The 27,645-nt window shown below is 35.0% G+C and overlaps 2 protein-coding genes across 4 annotated transcripts; both read left to right on the forward strand.

Moving 5' to 3' along the window:
- Nucleotides 1-4,048: 4,048 nt before the first annotated feature.
- Nucleotides 4,049-10,919, forward strand: LOC123563285 (ADP-ribosylhydrolase ARH1-like). Its single transcript, XM_045356003.2, has 2 exons — nt 4,049-5,796; nt 6,023-10,919. The coding sequence occupies exon 1, from the start codon at nt 4,597-4,599 to the stop codon at nt 5,635-5,637; it is 1,041 nt and encodes a 346-aa protein (XP_045211938.1). The 5' UTR covers nt 4,049-4,596; the 3' UTR covers nt 5,638-5,796; nt 6,023-10,919.
- Nucleotides 10,920-20,989: 10,070 nt separating this feature from the next.
- On the forward strand, nt 20,990-27,466 carry LOC123563286 (uncharacterized). 3 transcript variants are annotated; one of them, XM_045356005.2, is made up of 2 exons: nt 20,990-21,067; nt 25,503-27,466. In XM_045356005.2, the coding sequence occupies exon 2, from the start codon at nt 25,519-25,521 to the stop codon at nt 26,797-26,799; it is 1,281 nt and encodes a 426-aa protein (XP_045211940.1). In that variant the 5' UTR covers nt 20,990-21,067; nt 25,503-25,518; the 3' UTR covers nt 26,800-27,466. The 3 variants fall into 3 exon arrangements, with proteins under 3 accessions (XP_045211940.1, XP_045211939.2, XP_045211941.1); XM_045356004.2 differs by lacking the exon at nt 20,990-21,067 and adding an exon at nt 23,495-23,605; XM_045356006.2 differs by lacking the exon at nt 20,990-21,067 and adding an exon at nt 23,622-23,744.
- Nucleotides 27,467-27,645: the final 179 nt, after the last annotated feature.

The raw sequence follows: 27,645 nt of genomic DNA on the forward strand, positions 1-27,645 counted from the left end.
ATGGCAGTGCATTGTACCCCGTTATAGGGCGCAAATTTTGTGGAACATTAGTGAAAGTTCCCTACAATGGCTCTTACTATTTTCAGTCTACAAACAACAAGATGGCAATAGGAATGCTGTTTCGTGTCACATGATTTGATTTGCCAGCACCGATGATGTCATAGCGTCCTTTCAAATTACTTTTTTTTTCATTTTAATATTACTTTTTTATTTTAACATGACAAAATGAAGATGTTTATTTTTCTACGCGGTTTCATTATTTATGTTTAACGTTGTAACTAAAATATAAAACAAATGTAGACTGAGGGCGCCACGTAATAGTGAGGGACCTCATTATTAGCGCGTATAAATTGATTATATCACTAAATTTACTACATTTTTCCAGCAGAATCTAACTTTCATAAGGTAATACAGTCTAAATGGTTACTTAAGTCAAAAATAGATGTTTGCTCCAAAAATTGATCAGACCGAGTCATTCACTAACTGCAACTGCAACATGCATTGACAGCAAGTTGTACACGTCATTACAATAAACTGAAGACGGACTGAAACTTAGATCGTGTTATTGCTTTTTATGCCCATCATAATCGCACTGAGTTAATGGATGCAACACCAGCAATAAACAAATGCATATAAAATTGAAAAGTAAGCGTGGAGTACACGGAAGCGTTGAGCAAAACAAACCAACACAATCAGAAAAAACAGGCCCCCAATAAGTAGAAACTGATGTAGAAAGATATAGCAGGCGGTTTGCTTCAAATACCCATTGGCAAGATACTTTCTAATCATATGAAAATGATTTGAAAATGGGCATGTGGATAAAAAAGGATGTATAGAACGGGGGAGAGGGTAGCTTAAAAATGGATAGATTGGGGTAACATAACAGACAGATGAGACAACATACATAATATATGGAACGGCACGGGGCACTGCCTTGGACTGCTCAGGTAATTTTTGAAAGTGACCTTTGTTTAGCCTTGTTGCATGTTTATACTCATATTTTTGCTTTTTCACCGACAGTTCAAATGCTGATAAAGTGCACAATAAGTCATGAAATTATCTGTCTAAACATAGGTAAAAGAAGGTAAAAATATTACTTATATTATTCGTTTGGTCCATTGATATTTTCAGTATAGGATATAAGACGAAAACGATCCAATATGTAAAATACTGGACTGTCCGAAGCGCGTTGGATCGTTTGAGGCTTATATCTTACTTAAAACATTGTTTTTATGACATAACCAATAAAGAATTACGTATAAACCATTGACGTAAACTACTCATAAATTAATTCGGGTTTTATTCACTTTACCGCATTTAATAACAGTTGTTATATGATTAGGAAATACCCTGAAGATCCTCATGACAATTTTTCGCACGTTTTTCTCATAATGCACGATTGCGTTTTTCTCGTGCTTCTCGCAATCGTAATAGTGGACTTTCGTTAGCCCGAGATTCTCGTGATGCTATTAATTGTGTTAACACATGCACGGAATAAACAGTAGTATTCTCAAGAAAGGCGGCGGGAGGAAAGAAATTTTGTGACATTTTGGAAACAAAAACTGGATTTATTTTAATTCGTGGCAAGGGTAAAGTGCTTCTGTTCTTTTTATTTAAGCGTGTACAAGGAAACTTTCTAGGTGTTAAAATTTACAAGGGTATGGCGGATGAGGATAATATTTCACTGAAAGCGTAGTTGGAATCGGACAGCTGGAGAAATTGACTGCTGTATGTGCACTGAATGAGAAAATGGGTGATTTGTTTACATGCCTGGCAATATACTGTTGTGATTTATTAGTTCAATGAACGTTTTTGTTGGGTTGTACATGAATTTGCCCGAAAATCTTCAAATTTAGTGCAAGAAGACTTACAGAACACACACTTTTGATATATTATCGGATACAGCTACTGGTAAGTCAAAACCATTCTAAACTTGTGATATTATTTTCGTTCCTGTTAACTGGTTAATACACGGCGCATAACGGCGAGTCGGAAGCTGAAAACTAAGGAAAACTTGCTTTCAATATGAATTTTATTTGTGCACCCAAAACTACTCTTATTTAAGTTATTATCACAATGGATGGCAGTGCCTGAGGCACCCAAAGGGAAAATATTTTTAATTAAGTCCCAACTGGAGTACTGAAAAATATATTTGATATCATTCACCTTGAATTTATTAGATTTGTTTTCACTTAAATCTCAGTATTTCATCCGAAATCATAAATGAAATAGTATATAAGAGTAAAAAATTTGAAAATATGGAGACAAAACTAAGGTTCATGTTAGTACATGTGTCCCTTATTGCCATTGTTTTTCTTTTTCAATAGGCAGTCTCACAGACGGAACAAATGTGAGCAAATGCTTCACATTGGCTTCGAACACAAGAAATGAAGGCGATGGGGCGATGATGTAACAACGATGGTACGATGGTGAAAACGCGATGGCACGATGGTGAAATCGCGATGGTACGATGGTGAAATGTCGATGTAATATCGCGTTTTCATCATCGTACCATCGCGTTTTCATCATCGCACCATCGTGCCATCGCGTTTTCATTATCGTGCAATCGCGTTTTCACCATCGTACCATCGCGTTTTCACCATCGTGCCATCGCGTTATCATCATCGTACCGTCGTGGTTTCGCCATCGTACCATCGCGTTTTCACCATCGTACCATCGCGTTTTCACCATCGTACCATCAACTTCCGTTAGAAATGCGTAGTCCCGTGCACTTGTAATTTTGTCAACAATAGATGAATGTATCTCAATGAATTTTGTGAGAAGAAATTTACCATTTAGATTCTGCTGTTTTGCAAAATGTTTTACAAAATGTTCAGTGCATTAAAACTGTAAAATATTCAAGGCCACGTCCTTTGTATTTTATGTATGCATGAAAGTAAAAGCTGGGTGTAATAGTCACAAAAAAAGTCATGGTATTATTCAAACTCAGCTTATTCTTGTTATGGTGTAGAAGGTTCATAGTGCAATGTGAAAATGAGATTGTATCAAGCCTGTATTTTACTGACACATATACTGTACCACTGCCATTTGTGGCATGTAAGGCCACTTAAGAGTGCCATTATCGCTGATTTGATTAAAACTATAGATACATTATTGACTGCTGTGTTCGTTTATTGTTTTCAGACAAGTTCTGTAATATCAAAATATGAAAGTTCAATCTAAGCTTGTGATTAAAGATAATTTGAATTAATCTTAATAAGTCAGTCAGTTTTAATTAAAGTTTCACCTTTCAAAACCAGGATTAATATGTTCACCTCATGGTTCCTTTCTACAAAATTAATATATTGTTAAGTCGCAAATGAAGACAATTAAATATGGTAATCATTTATTACACATAAAACAAATTCCTACAAAACTCCCTTCGGAATTGCCACAAAAATATATTGTGGTTTGTAAAACGCCAGGATTTGTAATTCAGTAAAAGATTGATCATTGATTATCATGCATGAAGGATATAAACATACAATGTATTCTACACTATCACCGCACATCAATTTAAATTGTATATGATGTATATTGTCCTGCAACATATTATGTATGGTATGTTCTCATGGGCCATTTAGCCTTATGGGATATTGCAAATATTACTATCAGAAAATACTTTGAAGAAGAGATGAAGAAGAGGTGTGTGTGAAACGTTTCCTGTTACTTTCTTCATTTTAACCTTTTAAACGTTTTAGTCATTTTTATTTCTTTATATGTTTACCGTCGTGATTTCATAATATAGCTTCAAAACAGTGGAAACGCTACAGAATTCTCTTATGCAGCAACGCAGTCCTGTTATGCACCCAAAAAATTGAAGGAATGTTAAAACGTCGTTTAAAGCGTTTAAGTTCGAAATGAAAATATTTTATCTTATCTACAAATCACTTCAAAGCACATAAATCTTGGCCTGGTATTTCTTTCTTGTTGAGAAAGCCCGTAGTTACTCGAAATGTGAACTTTTTCTATTAAGAAAATTTATAACGATTCGTAATTGATAACTTTCCAGTATTAAGGTTATCAGCATACGTTATTATGCATAGCGAATAACAAATGGGAAGTCACACAACTACAAGATGATTCACTTTCGGATACCAGGTACAAAGCGGCTTTGCAATGAGTTGTTGATTACTTTCGTCTAATTGATCGTGGAAGTTTCAAATCATACGCGGAACTAAATAATATCAAACTTGGAGTGACTCAATAACCTTAGTAACAACATTGAGGAGCTTCATACAGCACGTATAGTAAATTGTGAGTTTTTAAATTCATACGTGCAGCGGAACAATGCAGTTATTTGTTCAGTTATCTATTTATGTCAATTTAGGTGTGTAAGAATAATTACAGTAAAGCAAGGCACGGATAAACTCAACGTATGTAACGGAGCAGAGCAGACATTAAACACCACGTCATATCCTCAAACTTGCAGGTTTTAATGGCTGGTCTGATATTCAAAGAAGGAATATTGAAGCATATGACTTGGAAACTGTAATGATTTTGAAACTCTTATAATTGAAAACTGTTATAACTTGGAAACTGTAACAAAAATAGAATTTTACAATGTTGTTTAAACTATAACAGTGGATAAATCTGATGAAACATGAAATGGCGTCCTTTAACGAACGATACAAAGCTGCCATGGTATTGAGCGTAGTTGGTGATTCACTAGGATATCGTAATGGACAATGGTTGGAATGTACAAGTGGAAGACAAATCTACGAAGAACTTATGGAGCAAAGTTTAGATGAAATAAATATCAAACCACCTGAGTGGAGAACAAGTGCATGTACAATAATGCACAATTCTACGTCAATGTCGCTCGCAAGATGGGAGTACAAAACGCCAAATAAAGCGCTTTTTCAGGACATAGCTACCGCATACTCGAAGTATGTTAAGGATATCGAAGCAAGACATCCGGATGAAACCTGCTTAAATTCGTGCAAAATACTATTAGCATGCAAAGCTGTTGATAAATATATTATTCCATTCAATGTTAAAGGCACCAGCAATGCGGCGAGTGTTAGAACGATGTGTGTGGGTCTCATGTATCATAATCCAAATGACTTGGACCGACTTATAGCTATCAGCGTGGAGTGTGGTCGAATGACACACCATCATCCTACAGGATACCTTGGAGCACTAACTACAGCATTATTCACGTCGTTTGCGATACAACGTAAACCCATTGAACAATGGGGACGTGCCTTACTCAAAACTCTTCCCATGGCTTTAGACTACATCCGAGAAACAGGGATAGCTGTGAGTGAAAATGTTGATTCGTTTGGTCATTTTACAAAGGTTTGGAAAAAGCATCTTAAATTGCGAAATATTGCAAGTGACAAATTACAGACAAACCCTTATGACCGATTTAATTTTGAGAAAAATGATGAGTACTATAGATCGGTTTCATTAGATGGAAATCCAGGAAGCAGCGGTTTCGACGCACCGTTAATTGCGTACGATGCAATTCTTTCCTGTAACGGAAACTGGTTGGACTTGTGTGTCGGTGCTATTTGTCACGGTGGACACAGTAACGTAACGGGATGTATAGCGGCGTGTTGGTACGGTGCTTTGTACGCATATGAGGGTGTCAATGAATGCAATTACTCAAAGGCAGAGTTTAAGACAAAATAACAAATTTTAGGAGAATCCTTGCATAGACTTTCTTATCCTCATTACCACATCTATATTCATACCTTAAAAGAAAGGGAAGCGGTCCAAACAATGACCATATATGAACGAGTACCGCTAAGAGGAAACGATGTCGGTTGCAGGGAAGTCAGTATATTTAAGGTATGGGAGATCTGTTTTATTCTGTTGATTCAGACAGTTATACGCTTTCAATAATTCTCAAATTTCCGTATACTTTGCCGTGGGTTTTTAAGCTTGAGACAATAATATATGTATTCCTTTCATTATTAATTAAATTAATTTGTTTGTTGAAAACGCAAATGCTATGTTTGAATTGTCAGACTGATATAAATAATGGTAAATAACTGCAATTTCTTTTTCTTTTAAGGATGATGATATCGATATCACGGACGTAATAAAGAAGAAGTCAGTGATCTACGGTCAAACGTAGCCTCAGAAGATGGAGTCAAGATAGGAAACGCAATAGCCGTTCACGTTCATCGTTTTATAGATGAAATTGGAAAACTGTTTCCTGTGTTTCGAGCATCTGAAATATTAAAGGTTGGCAGTTTCTATGAAGGCACAAAAATCAAAAGTGCTGATGAGTTTGACTTTATAATTGTGTTAGATGAGTTCTCAAAGCCCGGTTCAATTGTGATCAATAGAAACGAACGGTCAATTGAAAGCATATATATCAAACACGAAAGCTTCCATAATTTTTCAATATTTCCAGAGGGTTCACATGTAAGGTACACAAACCCAAATCAAGCTACCGGAATATATGATGCATTTGCTGCAGCTTTATACCAGATCGTAATGAACAAGGGGCAGCCGAGTAAGTTTAGACCAAAGTTTGTAACACTAGATGAAGAGGAATGGTTGAACAACCTTCGATAGATGGAGTCCAGATGAAAGTTATAATACAGAAAGAATATACAGGGTACAATTTCCGAACATTATTTTAGAATTTGTACATCAAAAAATGCAAATACACGTAGATCTAACACTTGCTTCGAGATATTTTGATACCAAAGATTCTCTGAATACAGAAACTATCCCTGTACATAATTTGATAAACATGATACATGAACAAAATTCAGTTTTGTTCGTAGTATATAAAGAAACGTTCAGAATTACTATGACCGAAGTAGAGGTCGAATATATTAGAAACAACATGCTTCAGAAGCATAAAATCATATACATATTTCTAAAGTATATTAATGGAATATATACTGCAAAAAACTTCTTGGAAAAAGCAGGGTATCAGCCATTCTCCTCTTATATGCTTAAAACCATCTGTTTACACCACGAACATGCTTGTACGACAGCAGACCATAAAAGCTACGATTCTTGTTTAAGCGCCATTCTGTACATAATGAAAGAAAGTATAGAAAATGGATACTTTGTCTCTGCTGAATGTGTTAAAGAAATATGTGTCGGTTATTTGCCCAGTGTGTTTGACATAAAAAGAAATTTGTATAACCAACCACGAAAAACGGTTGATATTTTGGTGGAGCTTAGGAAATGTATGGTACATGATTTGAAGAGTGTTCTTGAACATGGGCGAAAATGGCAAACTCTGGAGGAATTCGACAAAGAAATTAAGTTACATATTGAAAAGTCAGTGAAGTCAGTTTGTGCAAAGACGTGGTCTGATTCTGAATATATAATGCCATTGTACAGGAAACCCCCAGCCTAAGTGGGCGAAAACGATATTTGTTACTCCCCACCACTCAATGGTACTGATTGGGCTAAAAGATGTAAAACTTTGGAATAGGTTACAGGCCAAAATTTTTTATAGGTCGTTCTGTTACACATACTGGTATATTTAGTCTGAAATTATTTTTGAAGAGAAGATTTTACAGTATTCGAAAAAAAAGATGTTTTTTTTTTCATAGGTATTATTGCAACGTTTAATACCCGCTACAAAGTATTGTATACATATAATTCTTATTAAATATGCCTCTTAATCATTGTAGATATCGATTTGTATATAGGCGTACATATGAAATAATTAGATAGTGTGTCCCGCACCTAGGATCACATACGCTTTTAGCAGGTTTCCACAATTTTTAAAGTGTTAAGAATACATTATTGTTACTAGTATCCAAATACAATAGACCAAATACTTGTTGTCGTAATAACATGTCAGTTTTATTTCTTAATCTCTCAGACTAGTCTACTATTGTTTTGCTTCATTTAGTTATATAATTTCGACAAGTATTATTTCTCATAAAAATATGTTCATTCATAAAATAATGGTTGTCTCACAGTTTATTGATACTCAGTGCCATCTGTTAATAAACAAAAAAGTGTTATGTGACTTTAATGTAGTACTGAAATATTTTCAACTTATATCTATGTATTGTGTATCATTTGATGACAGCGTAGACCTTAAGATTCCTTTCATGACGGAATGTGGACTGGATTCAACTAAACGTATGTACGTGGCCAAATATGACTCAACATATTATATTTAATCGAATTGAAAAGGGTGTTTCAATTCGCAATCGGAAAATAATAGAAGGTATATCAAGATGGTCAATATTTTACAAGTTCGTGTTTGTGTCTCAAAAGAACTATTCAGCTTTTATCAGTGTTTAATGTTGCGAGGAAGACCCCGGGTGCCTCCTTCGTACATAACTTTAGCAATGAAATGGTACATGGATAAAGCCATGAATTGTTCACAAAGTCAGCTTGATGGCATACTCTTATTAAAAAATAGACATCTCGTGCGGGGTTTCGAACATACAAAGATACGAGCGGATACAAACTACAGTCCATATCTCAAACGTATACTAGATCCGAATTTTACATTTGAAAATATGAACAATTACTACATATAGTTTATGTAAACATACAATTAACAATACTATGCAATAGGTTTAAAATAAGACAAAATGCATGTATAGCTTAACACAGTATAAATATTTATTACTAGTACAAAAAGTCTAGCCAATGATTTATATTTAATATACATGTACACTAATTGGATGTTTTAGATTTAGAGCATCATTTTACCACAAACTCTTAAGTTGCGATACTCTGTCAAAAAGGAGATTCTATTGTGCATGCATATCATGTGAGGAAGCCATTCAGCTGACTTACGGAGGATCATTGGTTCTACATAGGTGGCCGCCCTTGAAATAATGCATGGAGGGTCACACGGGGTCTTCCTCCACCATCAAAGCTTAACAGTTCCTATATCACCTAAATGTCTGTCGGCGCGTTGTGCATGCATTCTTATGTTTGTTTGTTTTAGGTTTAACAGTATTTCAGTAACGCCGGGCAGTTAACCTAACCAGTGTTCCAGGATTCTGTACCAGTACAAACCTGTTCTCCGCAAGTAATTGCCAACTTCCCCACATGATTAAGAGGTGGAGGACAAATGGTTTCGGATACAATGGCTTGTATCAAATCGTCACGGAGAACAAACGCGTCCCCTAGGGCTTGAGCTCGTTTTCTACAAACGTACCAACATAACATAATGTATATTCACTGAACCTCGATGTACTCAATTTGGGCATGTCGGAAAATTTGTTTGCACAAAAGCAAGACACCCGTCTCACTCTACTGTTCAAGTTTCAAATGATATGTGTTTTACTGGTATATCAAGAGAACCGCAGGAGAACAAAATGATAGGCCGAGATCTCGAGTAGAAAAAGGTTACGCTAAATATAACGCTCTTAGCGTGGTACTGAAGATTTTTTAATGGTTGCAATTAAATCTATCAATCAATATCCAAATCCGGTTATCGAAATATCATTTTGCAATTTACGCAGTTTGATTTTGCGTTTGCCAATGTTAGATGTTGTTTACGCGTTAACTAGAAGAAGTTACGTTTGGGAAGATATATTTATAAAAAAAAACTGTCAAAATGCGGATGCAGAAGTCATGCATTAAATTACACATTGACGAAAATTTCAAAAACGATAACAACAAAAATCTAGTATATCCTTAATGTGTGAGTTTTGCCTATGCAAACTTCACATTGTAGAGGATATTAAATAAACACATGAATAGATAGATAAATAAATAATGATAATAACAGCTTTGCACACGGTTCGAATATGCAATTTGTTCACATGTGTAGCAGTTGGGATTCGGTAAGAATTCAGATGCTGTTGCCATATAGCTAACAGACAAATTGTTAAGTCCCTTTGGTGGTACACAATATGCCTGCGCGGACCTTGGCAGTTGCACAATAAAGTATATCATAGAATGACACAGTGTTTCAGTGACGCAAATATTTGGAAACGTAACTATATATCTACTTTTACTGTGGATTTAAAGTTGTTGTGTCCTAGAGTGTATTGTATAGAGCAATTCACAGAACTCTGATTTTTTAACATTCTAAGTGTGGCATAATTAATTTTGTTATTTATCGTTGTATCGAAGTAATTCAAGGAATAATCTGCAAAATAGATAATCTTAGATAAAAAATATTAATGAATGCCAGTAGGGGCAAAGTATCGTGACAGAGCGATTGAGCTACTGAAGCACACACTTTCCAGAGTAAAGTTACATAGGCCTCTATACCAAAAATGGTTATATTCCTCAAAATATTCGGGGCTGTTCCAGTTGCAATTTTAGACACTAAGTAAAAACTGTTTATAAAGGTCACTATTTTATGTTTTCGTTTAAGAACAAATACTACAAGCAAATTCAGTGAAGTTATATCCCCCACCAAACAGGTTGTTTTGTTAATGAGACGACTACATTTTGAAACATATGTAATTTCCAGATACACAAGCTATATACAATAGGACTGTATCATGGTTTGATTTGACTGATTTGAGTATAGTGTGATTTATCTTTTTGAATAATATTAATAAGCTTAAGGTAACAGAAAATAAAAACAAGAAGGGCTTTTTGGCAAAAATATATGTCCCACTACCTCCGCCTGTGCATATGGTACGGGTATTCGAACGAATAGTGGCCATCTACAAATCAAGACTAGTGTGTGTATAAATCAAAGGTAATAACTCTGAAGTTACTGAAGAGCTCCTGATGAAAGATGTACGTGTACCACCGCCATATAGTGATGTATATTTGTCTTAGATTTCATGCAGATTTATCAATGGATTACTTTGTTATTTGGAAATTTATGGATTGTAGAACAATTAAAGAGCAATGACTGAAAATACTAAAGTGATCCTGGCGTAAATGCACCAACGCCCTATAGTGTTTAACATTTGTGTAAGGTTTCATAAAGATGCATAAATAGGTTACTTATATAAAGTCAAAAATTCCTGTTTTTACCAAATCGAGGGGACAAACTCTGCTTTAACTTGGTCAAGAGGGATAATACTATATGTTAGCAAATATCATGTACTAATTACTGATTATGTGATTTTGGTGATTCTTGCTAAAATATATTTTGAATTATAAACGTTTTCAATTTCTTACCTAGTGTTAATTTCCGATTTATAAGGTATGATATGAATTAATTTTGCTTGTGTTTTTTGGAAAATATTTTAGATATCTATAGGTATTATATCTAGATAGATATATAATACTCAATCCTTTGTGACTTATCTTGGGTGTATAAAAATGAGAACATATATAAATTGATACCCAAGGTATAGCATGTAAGCTGACATCCTCAGCACCACCACATGAAATACTCTGTCTTATTAGAGATTTTCAGCTTACTTGCTATAGGGGTTTTCTCAAACTGTATATGAGGAAGTTATGCATAACTGAACAGTGGCATATTTAGCATCCGGTTCTAGTGCCGTAATACTGTTTCCATTTAAATTATCTGAGAAAAGACAGTTATAAGATTTATCAATATCCGTCTTATTGTATTATCGATATATTTATGTCTCCAACCACACAGTGGTGTGGGAGACATATTGATTTACTCCAGTCTCTGAGTGTGTGTGTGTGTGTGTGTGTGTGTCTGTCTGTCTGTCTGTCACAAAGCTTGTCCGCTCTCTAAGTCGAACATTTCTCATCCGATTTTCACCAAACTTAAACTAAATGTGTTTGACCATGAGACCTCAGCCAAGTTCGATAACTAGCCAAATCGGTTTACGCATTTTGGAGTTACGACCCTTGAATTATCAAAAAAATCGGCCTTTTTACTCTTGTCCACACTCTAAGTCGAACATTTCTCATCCGATCTTCACCAAACTTGAATAAAACGTGTTTGACCATGAGATCTCGGCTAAGTGTGATAACTAGCCAAATCGGTCCAGGTATTTTGGAGTTACGACCCTTGAATTATCGAAAAATCGGCCTTTTTACTCTTGTCTCCACTCTAATTCGAACGTTTCTCATCCGATCTTCACCAAACTTGAACAAAATGTGTTTGGTCATAAGACCTTAGCCAAGTTCGATAACTAGCCAAATTCGCCCAGGCACTTTTGATTTATGGCCCTTGAATTACTGATTGGATCCACTCATCCAGACCATCTAATTGGATCCACTCGTCTAAACCATCTAAAAACTAGACACTTTTCATAGGGGCAGTTGTCGGAGACATGCGCTGTTCTCAAAAGCATCTCTAGTTTGTATTACAAGCATTCTTTACAGCGTGGGGGCATAAATTGTTTACCCTTTTACCTTTTATATCGCTTTTTGCTTATTGTATCTGTTCAAAGCTTTCGACTACCGTATTTATAAACAAGAAGCTAGAGGATCTGTATCAAGGTTGTTCTTTTTTATTTTTTATTAGAAGTGCTGCAACTTATTTATATGTTTGCTGTTAATTTCGTGAAGTTCTAGCCAGCATTCGCTAGCAGTGAAAACGGCTGTTGATTCAACGATCAACATACCCTATAATCCAGGATTTGAGCCAATGACCACCTGGTGAGGAGAAAGACACTCTTCCCCTGCGCGGCAAGAGGTTCGCCTATTAAAGCTCAGGTGGCCCCTATGCATAGGGGATCACAGCAACATATGTTACAAGCTATTACTTATCATAATAATTAAATATCTGGTATCAAGGAATGTATATAGTGTTTTTGGAAACATGGTGTTTCATATTATTGCACTCGCACTCGCGACGCTGAACTGCTACTGTACGACGCACAATTTTGAATATGCACGATACGATGCGTGACATTTTAACGCACCGCAGTAAAAAAAGTCGCACGTGCTATAATATATTATTAACCATTTCAAACCCTACAAATTCAGTTTTATACGGTACTGAATTCGTTCAGTTTACCCGGCCACCCTATCGTGATATACATGATGACTACATTAAGAATTTTTACGTAAATATTAACTTCCAGCTGAGACATGACAATCCTTACTGAATAGTTACTTGAAAATAGTCATGAATGTAAAACTTAAATTAACATGCAATTTTGATATTAATTAAAATTTTCCATTATCGAAAGCATGACTCAAAATGTCAAAATGAAAATTTCTTTGCGTGACCTCAATCATCAAGACCGAGTCTGTCTTGATCATTTTTCAAAATCTGATATCAGATTATGTTAATACGAAGTGGCTATTCCTTTTTTATTTTCAAACATGCTGATACATAACTGATTCAGGATGTTGTCGCTAAATTATGGTAATGTTTCAGATAAGCTATTCTTTTGTTTTATTTTCAAACATGCTGATACATAACTAATTCAGGATGTTGTCGCTAAATTATGGTAATGTATCAGATCTCGTTTCGACGGGGCTGAAAGATACAAGTATGAGAACTTCCTGTATGTGTAGACAAAATGTTGAACGAAATCATTCAAGATATTTCATTAAAACTTCTATCTTATGGAACATTCTACAATTATCAAAATTATTGAAAGACGATGACTTTTTCCGTGAACACTGTATTTATACTATGCGACAAAAATTAAGCGAACTTTCATTTTTACAGAATGTTTAATTATTTTTTTCACAATAATATTTTGTACTGCTTTTTTCTGATCTTGTTGCTAGAAACACAAGTCTAGGAGTCGTATGGACGAACACAAATTAAAACAAATTTATATGAATCGCCGTTATCTTCAAATCAATGTTTCAATTTGTACTTCTTTAATGCATGAACTTATTAATTAAGGTGAAGTATTATCGTAACTTACCGTGGGTTCGTAACTTCACATGTCGAGTAGGTCGAGTCGCACGGAAGATAGGTAACGCCAGAAATGTCTCGATATCAAAACAAAATGTTAAAGCATATGGATATTCGAAGAACATGCTAAAGGCAAGTATTTGTTTGTTTGTTTTGGATTTAACGCCGTTTTTCAACAGTATTTCAGTCATGTACGGCGGGCAGTTAACCTAACCAGTGTTCCTGGATTCTGTACCAGTACAAACCTGTTCTCCGCAAGTAACTGTCAACTTCCCCACATGAATTATCAGAGGTGGAGGACGAATGATTTCAGACACAATGTCTTTTATCAAATCGTCACGGAGAACATACGCCCCGCCCGGGGATCGAACTCGCGACACCGCGATCTGTAGACCAACGCTCTCCCTACTAAGCTAAGCGGGCGGGCTGCTAAAGGCAAGTAAAATGTATTTAGATGACATCTGAAAATTGCGATTACGTGTGTTAAATGTAGCCTGTTCACTATTCATACATTTTCAAACGTATGTATTGTATAATAGCAGATAATTATATCACAATATACTAATTTCTACAATGAAGGACAATGTTACTACACATATAGGTAAAAGAAACATATATATCATTTTTGTTTTCTTTCTTGCGAACCTTTCAATATTTGAGAAAAACCCTACTGTAAGTATGCAGTCCGATGTCCACAGTCCGCGTCGAAGTAAGTTGAAAATCTCTATTACTAGTATAAATGATTTTAACGACATACATTATCGACACATGAACACTATTTCTAAAAATAAAGGGTCGCATTTATATGAAAATTGAAACAAAATGTTAGTATTTTTGACAAAAGTATTTAAATTCAACAACAGGAATCATCACTGAACACAAGTCGAAAATATTAGAACTCAAACATTTAAGGTACATGTAGCTGTAAAAGTAGCTGTATCCCGACTCATGGTAGAATCTGATATGTAATCCAAGTTACCTACCATATCCCAAGATAAACAAATAAGATACTTCAAATTAATCTCACATTAAAAAAAAATCTTAAAACAGTAAAAGAATTCATTTGCCTTCAATGTCAACAAATATCATTGATACAATCATTGTTCGCATAAAAATACTTATAAAAGTTGATAAATAATTAAAGAAAAAAGAATTCACAAATCAGGGTGACACATCTTCGATTCACACTTCTACAAATATAATTTCCCTCAATTATCAACAAATGAAATTAATGCAATAGCAGTTCACAATAATATACTCTTACAATATAAAATAATTTAAAAGATAAAAGATAAGGGTAGATTTCCCGGAAGCACAGGGCACTCCATGGCCATAGAGTCATGCATCGCAAACTAGGACCACAAAAAAAGAAGCTGTATCGGAAAAATATTGTAGACGTGTTGCTTGAAAAATCCAACAAGAAGCACATTTTAATTATATGCAAAATACAGTGTTGGGGACGGTAGGGGGTAAGAGGTAGATTAAAGGGTCGGGTGTTGGGGGAAAAAGTGGGGGAAAAGATGAATATCCAACAGGGAAAGCCACTTTCCCAAAACGCAGTCTCCCTACCCCGTAAACTACAGCAGCGCAAGAAACACAAGACAAACACACATATATACACACAACTAACATACACATATAAACAAACAGACAAGTGAGAATAAACAACACAATGAAGCACCGCCCAAGAAACGCCTACACCCACACAAAAGCAAGAAAAAAAAAACAGTGGCGCACCGCCCAAGGACGGCCGGCAGCAAAAATTATGGTGGACACAATAACTCACTCATAATAAAAGGAAATGAGGTACAAATGCAAAGGAGCTCGAATTAGAAATGGGAAAGAAACGCCAACCAAACAAGACAACATACGCAACACAAAATACGAGACAGACAGAAACAAGTTGAAAAGAGGGGTACTGCCTCGGAACGTTCAGTAACGCATATAAAGGAAACTGGGGGTTTAAACGCGTTTAGGGCATGCCAACCTCGCACCTACCCTATAAGTTAGACAAGACAGTGTAAATAAAATCACTCCCCGCTGAGAAAGGCTCTAACATTAGTGACAGAATACCAGATGATATAAAGTAAAACATATAAACAGGGTCAATCTAAGGTATATTTACACCAATGTACTCAACAACATGTTCGAAGTCAGAGAACCTAGAGCACAACTTTTAAGGACACAACAAACAAAAACAATGATCGGGGTGAGATTCTGTCATTCAGTTATTAAAAGGGAAGTTAATACTGTTGGTAAATTTGATTGTACTGTAGCCTAAATACATGTATTACATATCAAGTGCACACTGGTATGTGTTGACACATTTTTAGTTATAAATGTGCTTCTCGCTTAGGTAAGCTGAAAAATCTTATTTTCATGAAAATAATTACTATGCAAACAACAACAATTGCAAATTAAATTTTAAAAAATCACTATTTCATCATATGTGTAAGTATTTGCCTATAACTGTACCCAAATGAAAAAGATTTCAACAGTTATTGAAGTTCTTCCCAACAGACTTCAACTCAATTTTATAAAAACTGAGAACTTAATCGAGTACTAGTAACTAGCATTGCTTGGGTCACTAGTGATTCAAAAGATTCTAGGGTTTTAGTTTTATTTCTAGTCCAACTAATTGTTTGTAGGCCGAGATATTGAGCTAGTAGGTTACTTATGGGGGATTCTGACCCAACTCAAAATTATTTCAGAACCAGTACAGGACGTCAAATCATTTTGACCTTCTATCACTGAAAGGATACCAATTGGTCATTAAAATTTGCTGCTTAGTTGAAATATTTGCAAATGATTCCTGTGATAATAGATGCATATCTAAGTCTTTTTTGTCTGTAGATCCTGTCTAATTCTGCATTTTCCATGCACCAAACATTATAAACTCTACGCCGTTTGTCATTTTAGCTCACATGAGCAATGCTCAGATGAGTTATTGTGATCGCTCGATGTCCGGCGTCCGGCGTCTGTCTGTCGTCTGTCCATATTTAGCTTGTGTATGCGATTGAAGCTTTATTTTTCAATTGATCTTCATGAAATTTGGTCAGACTGATTGCCTTGATGAATTCTAAGTCGAGTTTGAATATGGGTTATCTGAGATCAAAAACTAGGTCACCAGATCAAATCAGAGAAAAACCTTATGTATGCGATAGAGGCTGTATTTTTCATTGATCTTCATGAAATTTAATCAGAATGATTGCCTTGATAAAATCTAGAAGGAATTTGAATATGGGTCAACTGGGGTCAAAAACTAGGTCACTAGGTCAAATCAAAGAAAACATTGTGTATGCAATAGAGGCTGTACTTTTCAATTGATCTTCATGATATTTTGACAGAATGATTGCCTTGATAAAATCTAGGTCGAGTTGGAATATGGGTGATCTGAAATCAAAAAGTAGGTCACTAGGTTAAATCAAAGAAAAACCTTGTGTATGCGACAGAAGCTGTATTTTTCAATTGATCATCATGAAATTTGGTCAGAATGATTGCTTTGATGATGAAATTTAGGTTAAGTTTGAATATGGGTAATCTGGGGTCAAAAACTAAGTCACTAGGTCAAATCAAAGAAAAACATTATGTATGTAATAGAGGCTGTATTTTTCAATTGATCTTCATGAATTTTTTTCTGAATGATTGCCTTGATAAAATCCAGGTTGAGTTTGAATATGGGTTATCTGGAGTTAAAAAGTAGGTCACTAGGTCAAATCAAAGAAAACCCTTGAGTATGCAATAGAAGCTGTTTTTTTAAATTGATCTTCATGAAATTAAGTCTGAATGCTTGCCTTGATAAAATCTAGGTCGAGTTTGAATATAAGTTATCTGGAGTCAAAAAGTAGGTCACTAGGTCATATCCAAGAAAATCCTTTTGTATGGGATAGAAGCTGTATTTTTCTATTGATCTTCATGAAATTTAGTCAGAATGATTGCCTTGATGAAATCTAGGTTAAGTTCGAATATGGGTTATCTGGGGTCAAAAACTAGGTCACAAGGTCATATCAAAGAAAATACTTTTTAAACTAAAGAGGCCACATTTTTTGTCCAATCCTAATGAAAATTGGCCAGAATATTTGTTTCCATTAAATTACTAGGTCAAACATGTTTACACTGTTATGGTGTGTTTCTCAGGTGAGCGACCTAGGGCCATGTTGGCCCTCTTGTTTAAAGACATTTGTTGTTATTCTTTTTATGGTGATGGAAGCCTAGATCTATAAATTATTCAATTTATTTTCAGATATAGTCTAACACATAGCATGTTAATCTTAAGATGATAACTAATTACACAATGTACCAATGTTATGAAGCATTCAAACAAAATGTAGAAATTTGTTTAAGGGCACCTACATGATTTGGCCGCAGGCTTAGAAGATTGAAACAAAAAACAACACTTTTCCTTAAATAAACTAGACAAGATTGACAGCTTATAAGAACTCATCTGCAAGCCCATCCGGGACAGTTTGATTCTAGCTTATAAAAGTGTCTTTATTTTGCAGATGGATCTTTTGCTGATGGTTGATATTTTTCTGTTATAGCACATGAGATAATGGTTAATTTTTTTTTAATTGTGGCAGGTCTGCAAAGTCACTGAGTTCATGCGTATACGGCTCGATAGAATTCCTTAATGATGCATTTATATAAGAATTCCTTCAGTGAACATATCCTTTTTGGTCTTTTTTTCGGCGACGCCGTCTAAATTCGTTTTCGTTACCTATGCCACGTGACTTCAGTTTGCAAATCAAACTACTTGATAACGCATTATAGATAATTTATCAAAATGGAAGATTTATGCAACACTCTGCCTGATTGGACGAGAGTGTCAATTTCTTTCACTCTGTTGGTTGTGCTACGCTGAGTGAAATGTAGACAAAGCGTTTATCCTAAACGACGCTGTTCACAGTTTTAAAGCTAACTTTGGCTCAGTACATTTAGCAAGAATATTGATATATCTCAAAATGATAAGTAAGTTTAATAAATATGATAAAAACCTGTTCAAATACCAACATATATCAAATTAAAGAAAGAGCTGAATACGGTCTGCGTATCACATGAATAAGGGTGTGATAAGAGTCTTTTATGTAGAGAAGTGCTTTTTAAAAGATTTTCCTTGTTACAATTGTCGTCTGTATATGAAAAGGTTTCTTGCTTTTGTGACTTTTTCAGATTACATATTAAAATGAGTACTTGTTTGCTTTGATATATTTGTTATAAATTATTTAACTGATTTATTATATATGAATATTTTTCTTTAGTATGGTATGCAAATATTGAACTCAGTTGAAATCTGTTTTATTATATATATGCTATATAATGACTGAATCTCATTACTCTGAAATGAAGGTACGCTGCATACAGTTTATCTACAGTATATGACTACGGTCAAACTTTGCTTATGAAACAGAAATATTGAATTTTTTTATAGGTGTGACGTCATTGTCCAAAGATTCATGAATAGCGAATATGCATTTGTTAAAGCGGGATCAGTTGGCCTATTTTAGAAATAACTAAAAATAATAAATAAAAAAATCCTTTAATTGATTTTTTTCTCATGTATTCTAATCAAACTTGATTTGTAGCATCTTTATTAGGCCCGCAGCCAACTTTGTTCAGCTGGGATATTTAACCCCTTTTAGGGGCTGCTAGAGCTAAAACTAGAAATGCCTTTATACAGCGTCTCATAAACAGCTTGGTGGATCTTTGTCATACTTGGTCTGGAGCATCATTATAAGGTCCTCTTCCAAATTTATTTATATGGAACTTGGGCCCTATTAGAAACCACTATAGCTAAAAGTAGATATGCCTTTCTTCGCATTAACCACTAAAATGTAATGGATTTTTATCAAACTCGATGTGTAACAATATCGTAAGGTCTCCTGCTATTTTGTTACAAATGGGGATAGGGACCAATTTAGCTAAAAATATAAACACGTTTAATGACCTCTTCTCATGAACCGCTTCATGAATCTTCATCAAACTACTGCTGTTATTATTCGTCTAAGGATAAACGAAACAAAATTGCAACCCTACGAAACCTTTGCTAAAAATGTTAGATGAAAGATGAATGTTAGATGAAAAATTCATAAACTTCTTTCCTTATTACAATTCGCCGATCATCATTTTTAATGATATTTCTTGTTTAATCATGCTATGGGTTCGAGTGTGTGTACTGCTGCGGATATCCGTTTATCAAACGTACCACTCTATTTTGTGAAATTCTAGTTGGGGATCTAAGGGGAAAACCTTAATTTAAATTGTTCTGTAAGTCACGAATAAAGTAAAATTTGTGTACAGTTAAATATTCCAGTGGTGCCTTGCAACTGACCGTTCCAAATAACGGTGCTGCCACATTGTTTACATTTTTGTGTGTACGTTACATCCTAATGGACTATTTCTCTTGATTTCAATATTAATTCTAGTTTTACATTTGCTACCTGAAACAAAAGCAAGTGTCAAAACAGCGTACAGCTTGGGATTTCGTCCATTTTCAATCTATCTTGGTTGCGCAACAAAAATAGACAAACGGAAGTAATAACAATTTATAAATTTGCATTTGTAATGAATTTTGGCAAATGTGTACTCATCAGTGCAATTCATTGACAACTTTAATACAATATTACTTATACTCATATTATCCTTGGGCAAATGTGTTTGTTAATTCTAACTTTAGCTAAAATAAGGCTATCTAGGGCAACCAGGACAGAAAAATCAAATTCATAAAATACTTCCAGTGAAAGTCTGACTTGTATCAAGAACTTGGTGAACACAAATAAGTGTAAATGATCAGTTGGTTAAGTTTTGAATAAATCCATTAGTTGACCAAAATATGATTAACCTATGAACATATGAAATGGTGGCGTTCTTTGAACATGACTAACTTTTAAATAGTTGTCCTCATTCGCCCTGTCCACCGTATGTTTAAGAGAGCGTCAATTTTCTTAATAAAATGGGTGATGCATTAACATATGAATGTTAATTTCATGATAATCATTATACTAGTATGGAGTCCCGTAAATGAGCAAAACTGAGTAAATTATGCGAGGGCCGTGGATTTTACTCACATGCCGAAAATTAGACAGAACGGCGCAGCTTCTTTCTGCTTAAATAACAAACAATTTAAAATGCTTTTCTGACTGGTTACATCTAGTTAGATTTTTGGCAGACATAATTCAATAGTAGGGCTAACGACAAAGCATTTTGTATGTAGGCTTTTTTTGTATTTTATAATTTTATAATTCTTCTCGCACCCCATATCACTGCCGGCACGGCTCCACACTATGTAAAATCTATTTATAGATTCCAATGTTCCACATTTGTGAAAAAGAAAGTAGTTAAACAATCATTCGTTACACATTCATATTGATTTGGATATTTATAGATAAAGGAATTTATATCGTATGTAAAGTTTATTAATTAGTTTACATGTATAAGTAATGTAACTTCATATAAAAATAAAATTATGCTACTTTACATCAATAGATTTCATAGGCTTGCATTTTTAAATAACAAGGTCAAAATAGTTGTAGCTAAATAAACTGTATGCTCCACTTCAATGCATCTGCCCTAAATATCTATAAAGTACGTCAACATCTTTATGTGGTATAGTACAACTATAAACATCAGGCCCGGATCTAGAACACTTTTTCTGAGGGGAGGGACACACAGTTTGAAGTAGTGAACGAGCGTGGGATATTGGTACGGTATCCCTCCGGTAACTGGGTCAAGAGGACACCCCCACCCTCCCCCCTAACACCCCAAACGTTACGAAATGGTAGCCTCTGGTGCATCTTTTTCAAAACATCATCAACCCGGACGCAGGAAGAGACCAAGCCATGTATCTCCTTCACTGTAGACTGCAGACTTCGGTAGAACCCCCATGCTGTAACTTTTGGATAGGTACTAGAGGGAGTGACCCAACCATACCTCCTCCCTCCTGTAAGGGGGTCAGTAGGGTTTGCCATTCCCCCTGGAAATCTTAGAAATATAGGTCTGAAATGTTGGCCTCTGATGCATTTCGGTACCCAAAGATCATTAATCTGGACATGGGGAAAGGATATTTTTGAAACACCTGTTTTGTCAGGTACATGTATGAAATGGTGTTTTTTGTTGCATTCGACTTCTCAGGCGAATTGGGACACGTCCAACATCCCGGATGTTGATTATGCATTATGTTCTGTATACAAATGTATTTTCTTCTTGAGAGGGCCTCGTGGAAGATCAGCATCAGCTAAATGAGCTACCCTCTATAAATAAAGAATTTACTTACTTACTAGAAGAATCTTCTAATAGTCAAAGGGATATCATTCTGCTGTGTATCTAAGAACACATTCCTTTCAGTCTAACAGTACACTCAAGCATATACAGAAATGGAAAGTGTTATGGTAAATACACTAAACAGTTCCTAATTGGTCATTCAAAGTTTTCAGTTATACATTTCTTCATTTGTTGAGTGCTTGTGTTTTAGGTTTTCAATCAAAATCATATTTCTTGAATTGTAACTGTTATCACCAATCAGTCGTTAAAGGTACAGGACGTGTATATAATGCATATTTCCCTTTAAATATAAAAATAATTGAAGAAGAAAAAATCCTAAAATAATGTAAAATCAAATTCTGTCACTTTTAAATAAGATAAGTTTACAATGGCTGTAACTATACTACAGAAATTGCATGGTAAAATGAGCGTTTTTACCCAGACTTAGTCTTTCTTGAAAGATCTTTAGTATTTGTTAAGAAAAGTATTATCAGTTGATCTGGATATTGTTTTAACAATCGGAATATACAAAACAAAATGTTGGGCTAACTGCATTTCCCTGCAATTTATAAATTTAAAAAACATATGTGATGTAATTTAGTTTTTTTATACAATGTTTTTAACATGGCGTCATCCGTCGTTATTTGAATTATAACCTGGTTACTACCTGACGGTCTACTAACGTAGACTTTGTGATATCAGGAAGGACGACTGTGTGTAGGGGATTGCTGTGTGAGATGTGTGGCATTGTATAGTCATAAAATGAAATACAGTCTTAACTTAGGACGAAGTCCCAATGACGGAGCATGAACAGATAATTTCTGTCGCCATGAGTCTTTCATGCTGTCGGGTTCTCACAAATCAGTTTGGGATTTGAATCTGAGACAGCTTGTTAACACTAAGTTCAGTCTTGCTTATTACTAGAAGATATAAATGTAGCTAAAACCATGCCATCTTATTGTCAAATAATTGTTAGACCCAATCATGATCGCGACATTTAATTGCATCCTTTCGTCGTTTCGTCATGTTCAAGAGAAGCAAATACTTCTTGTCTCTCTCATTTCGTCACTTTTTTAACAGGGAACAGCTTCATCCATTCTTACCAGGGACATTAAAAAGTTATATATCATAAGTAATAAGCCGAAAAAATATTTCTACAAGAACCGACGTGGTTAGAATGTTTACAATCTGTCAATTTGGACGGGAAAGAAATAAATCAAGTTGGTACATTTACTTACCATATTCGTTAAATTTATTGGGGCGACCATGTTCGGGCTGGTTGTGAAGCCGTTACGGCCATGAATTGTCACTTTTAAACAACACCAAAAGGGAATTGACGAAGTTTGTTCTGTTACGGGACCTTGTAGATTTTTTTATTTGTGTGTGTGTGTGTGTGTGTGTGTGTGTGTGTGTGTCTTAGCTAAATGCTGATATGCCATGCTTAACCCCAGATACTTTAAGGAAAGCGCTAAACATTGACTCCGCGCTAGCAAACAAAAAAAGAAGTTCATGCGCATACGTTCCTGCACGTGAAACCGATACAAATGCGACTTTCGTTTTCAAGTTTAGCCTGTCTACTTTCATTTTCTTTACTTCCTGGAAAAGCTGTTTGTTCAAAGACCGTTTGACGTTATATTTTTTGTATATCAAAATGTGCCAGGTGTCCCAGGATATACAAAAGTAACATTTTTTCTTATATCTGAAAGGGAAACAAAACTTTATTCGGCTTGGATATTTTATGTTTAAACAGTTGCATCTATCTGTGATTGAAATACACCAAAGAAAATCATGACATATTTCTTGATCACTACATTAGAAGGTTTTGTCCCTGTGTATTTATATAGTAGAGCGGTTGGATAAAAAAGAAGACTAGGAAATTTCTAAATTTCAACTTACAAATAAGCATGTACGAGGGGTGTTCAATAAATACCCGGAATAGTGCTCTCATTTTTTCATGTATCATCAAAATCAATGAAACTATAATAATGTAGACGTTGGAATATTTAATCATATTTTTGGACAAATTATAAGTAAAGGCTAGTCCCCATTACAACGTCATTTGACGTCATCCGGTCAAATTTTGCCTCTTTCTATTTTGATTTCGCTTAAACATTCCATGCCACTTACCTATTTTTCAAGCTACATTTCCTTAAATTGTGTCGATCATTGCTAGAAAATGAGTGTTGAATGGAGACAGGAGATAACATTTTGTGTTTTGAATCAAATATTTTATTAGCGGTATGGAAGGTTTAAAAGTGGTCAGGAAAATATTGCTAACGACCCATGGTTCGGACGTCAGAAGGCAATAACGTGAAGTCACGTTATGAAAATTAAAGAGCTACTTGGTACGGATCGGTACATCACAGTTCAGTGTGCTGTTCCATCAATATGCAACAGGAATATCATATGAACAGTATTTGATTGTAGAAAAGTGTAGAAAATGCATTTAATGGCTAGAAACATTAAATTACTGGTTATCATAAGTTGTATTGATCAATTATGTGTTATATGATAGCGTCATAATGACGCTGGGCCGCAATAGAGGTAGTGTCGTTGCCATAGAGACAATAAATGAATAATGGTCATGTTCTGAAATCTACAATTTAAATAGTCCCATTTCATATGTTCTTATCCGTCATATTTTTTAATTTTAGCAAAGTAGGACCAGAAATAGAAATATATGAGCACATTTCCCGGTATTTCTGAACACCCCTTGAAGTTACTTTGATGTAATAGGGGAATGCGATTAGGCAAAAATGATATCAAACTCGGTTTGATTGGGACTGTTCTCACACAAGGTAGCCGGGTATGTTCGGTGCAGAATGCTCTGTTCCGCGCAGGATCGATACATCGATCTAAAATGATTCTTCTCATTTTGGTCTATAAATACAAATATTCGGTAAAGTCACCTCACTTGCGTTATCATTCTCAAAAATCTTCCTCCTGCACCATTCATCGCCTTTTTCTTGTATATCGTATTTTTCAAAATCTCCACTGAAATTACGTTTTAGACATAATAGTTTGGAAGGGTGACAGGGGAAAGATTTATAAATATAGTCCATTAAGAAATTGTCTTTGATCGGCAATATTTTCAAAGAAACGTGGCTATAAACTTTATAATTGCCACAATTAGCGTAAATTTTAACATGTAACTTCGACCATCCCCTTAAAATGGTGTCTTTTCAGGATATTCAATCGACGTCGGAAACTTCATTTATTACGTGATAAGACAAGTAAGGTGATGTTACCGAATATTTGTTTCTCAAAGACCAAAATGAGGAGAATGCTTACCCACCTAAAGTTTTTACATCAATATATCGATCCTGTGCCGTACATGGCAATCCTGCGCCGAACATATCCGGTTATCTAGTGTGGTTCTTAAGCCGGTTTAAGTGCCTGAACATTTTTTAAGTTACAATTTTTTTTACTTTAGAAAATTGTTAGATTGTGTTTTATAATTCTTATTGAAAATGGTCCATATATCACATATATCGATTTTAATACCTGACAATTTTTATTTTAGTGTCTATAAAGCACCTCGCACTTTTTTTGAAGAAAACATTTTGTATGCTTTCAGGAATTATCTTGGGGAAATGGAAGACAGCAGCAAACTTATTACTACACATGTTAATTTCATTCGAAAAGATGTAATTTCAGAGGAAGCGAAACTTCTCGGAGATGCTATTTACCAACATTTGAGAAATTTGATATATGAAGCTGGAAAGACAGATACGTGTTACAAAGTTACTGAATTACTAAGAGTCGGCAGTTATCATGAGCAAACTAAAATAAACTCACCAGATGAGTTTGATTTCATTGCAGTACTTGATCAAATGTCCGAACCCGGTATGGTGAAAGTACAGACACTGGATAAAGATGGTGTAAACATGCATTTGAGATTTGATCATGAACATGTAAAGCTTATTGACCCTGACGTGAACTGGAGTTGGGACAAAAAGCCAGCGACTGAACAACTACTTGAAAGGTTTCTTCGAAATTTAGTCAATACACTGCTAAAAGACGTGAAGAAAGTTCCATATGTTTCTCTTGCGTATACATATTATGAAGCAGATTTCATACAACTGCCACCTATTAATGGTATAGAGTTATCAGTTAGATATCGAGAAGCTGCGGTACCAAATTTAATATTCGAATTCATGTACAAAGGAAAAAAGATCCCTGTTGACCTCACTCTTGGATTTAGATACAAAAATTGGAATGAATGCTACGATATAGAAGAGGCACCGGTCCAGGAAATAGGAAAGTCTGTGTACGAAAAAGGTTCCGTACTATTTATTGCTCATCGTTATGGTTTCCGGTTAACTTTCACTGAAACGGAAATGGAGTACGTCAGAGACAAGGTCCTCGGAGAACACAAGATATTGTACATGTATTTGAAATATTTTAATGGAAAATATGGTGAACATGAGTTTTTGAAAAAGGCTGAGTATTTGCCATTTTCATCTTATATGCTCAAAACCATATGCATATATCATGATCAGAGATGTAAGCAAGAAGTTAAAGGGAAGAATGAATGTCTAAAAGATATTTTGGCCATTATGGAAGAAAGTGTGACATCCGGATATCTCCAGTCATCGGAAATGATTAAGGATACAAAAGTGGGATATTTACCAAGTATTTTTCAGGTCAAGAAGAACTTGTTCAGAGAGGAATTCCGGACAGTTGACCTTCTTACGGCGTTTAGGAAGAAAATGATCCTTGATTTAAAGACTGTGCATTTGACTGGGCGTAAATGGAAAAACGTAAATCATATGCTAGAAGAAGCTCATGATGCCATTTGTAAAACAGCTGATTGGATTTGTAGCCAAACGTGGTCCGATTCTAAGAGTCTATTACTAGTTAAACCAGAATAGTTGCTACAAGTCGGACAATATACAGAACATTTCTTATTAGAACTATGTACGGCTATGTGTACGTTTTTGGAAACCCTACGATCGCCACTTACGTATGTTTATAGGTAAATTACATAATATTATACATAATGTAAACAATTTCCATCAAAGTGTGAAATACACTTACAACATTTTTATAAGATGTATTAATCTTTTTCTTCAGTGTATAGGGAGGAAGCCTTGATACCTACTGAAATAAATAGTAATTATAGTAAATGAGCTCTAGCTTTCACATATTTACAGCTCCAGCTTACCAAGGATTGGTTAAATATTATACACAGATTGGGGACTCCGAGGACATGAACATTTTGTTTCGAACGTACAAAACACTGAAATTTCAAATAAAATCATGAATGTAGACAAATTGTAGAATCTATTATTTTATGTGATGGTGATATTTAATAGGCGTAGTGGCATATCACAATTCTGAATATTGTGACAGAAAAAAATGACCAATACCTATATATATTGTTACTTCTGTAGAAATTATCTATTTTAACATTTTTTCTGGATGTGCAGTTACCGCGCTTAGAAGAATATTTATTTCACACTATTACAAGGGTATATGAATTAAAAACCACAGCTGTATTTATTTATGAAAGCATATTAAAATTATGCTTCCTCGAAAGCCAGTACATTGTTTCGTTTAGTCCATCGTCACGTCGACATGATCATAAGTCTTATGGCGGCTTTCTAGTTTTGGTGGTGGCTGAGGAATCAATCTGGAAATATTTCAAACACAGAGACAGACTGCTGGACCTTCCCTTAGCCGGATTATTTGCTTCCTCGCATGACATAATTCTTCAT

The sequence above is a fragment of the Mercenaria mercenaria genome, chromosome 2 (assembly GCF_021730395.1).
Source record: "Mercenaria mercenaria strain notata chromosome 2, MADL_Memer_1, whole genome shotgun sequence".
Taxonomy (NCBI): Eukaryota; Metazoa; Mollusca; class Bivalvia; order Venerida; family Veneridae; genus Mercenaria; species Mercenaria mercenaria.

Coding starts and splice junctions, on each gene's coding strand:
- LOC123563285 (XM_045356003.2), top strand. CDS start 4,597: ATGAAACATGAAATGGCGTCCTTTAACGAACGATACAAAGCTGCCATG.
- LOC123563286 (XM_045356004.2), top strand. CDS start 23,577: ATGTGCCAGGTGTCCCAGGATATACAAAA. Junction 23,606..25,502: donor GTGTCCCAGGATATACAAAA/GTAACATTTTTT, acceptor GTATGCTTTCAG/GAATTATCTTGGGGAAATGG.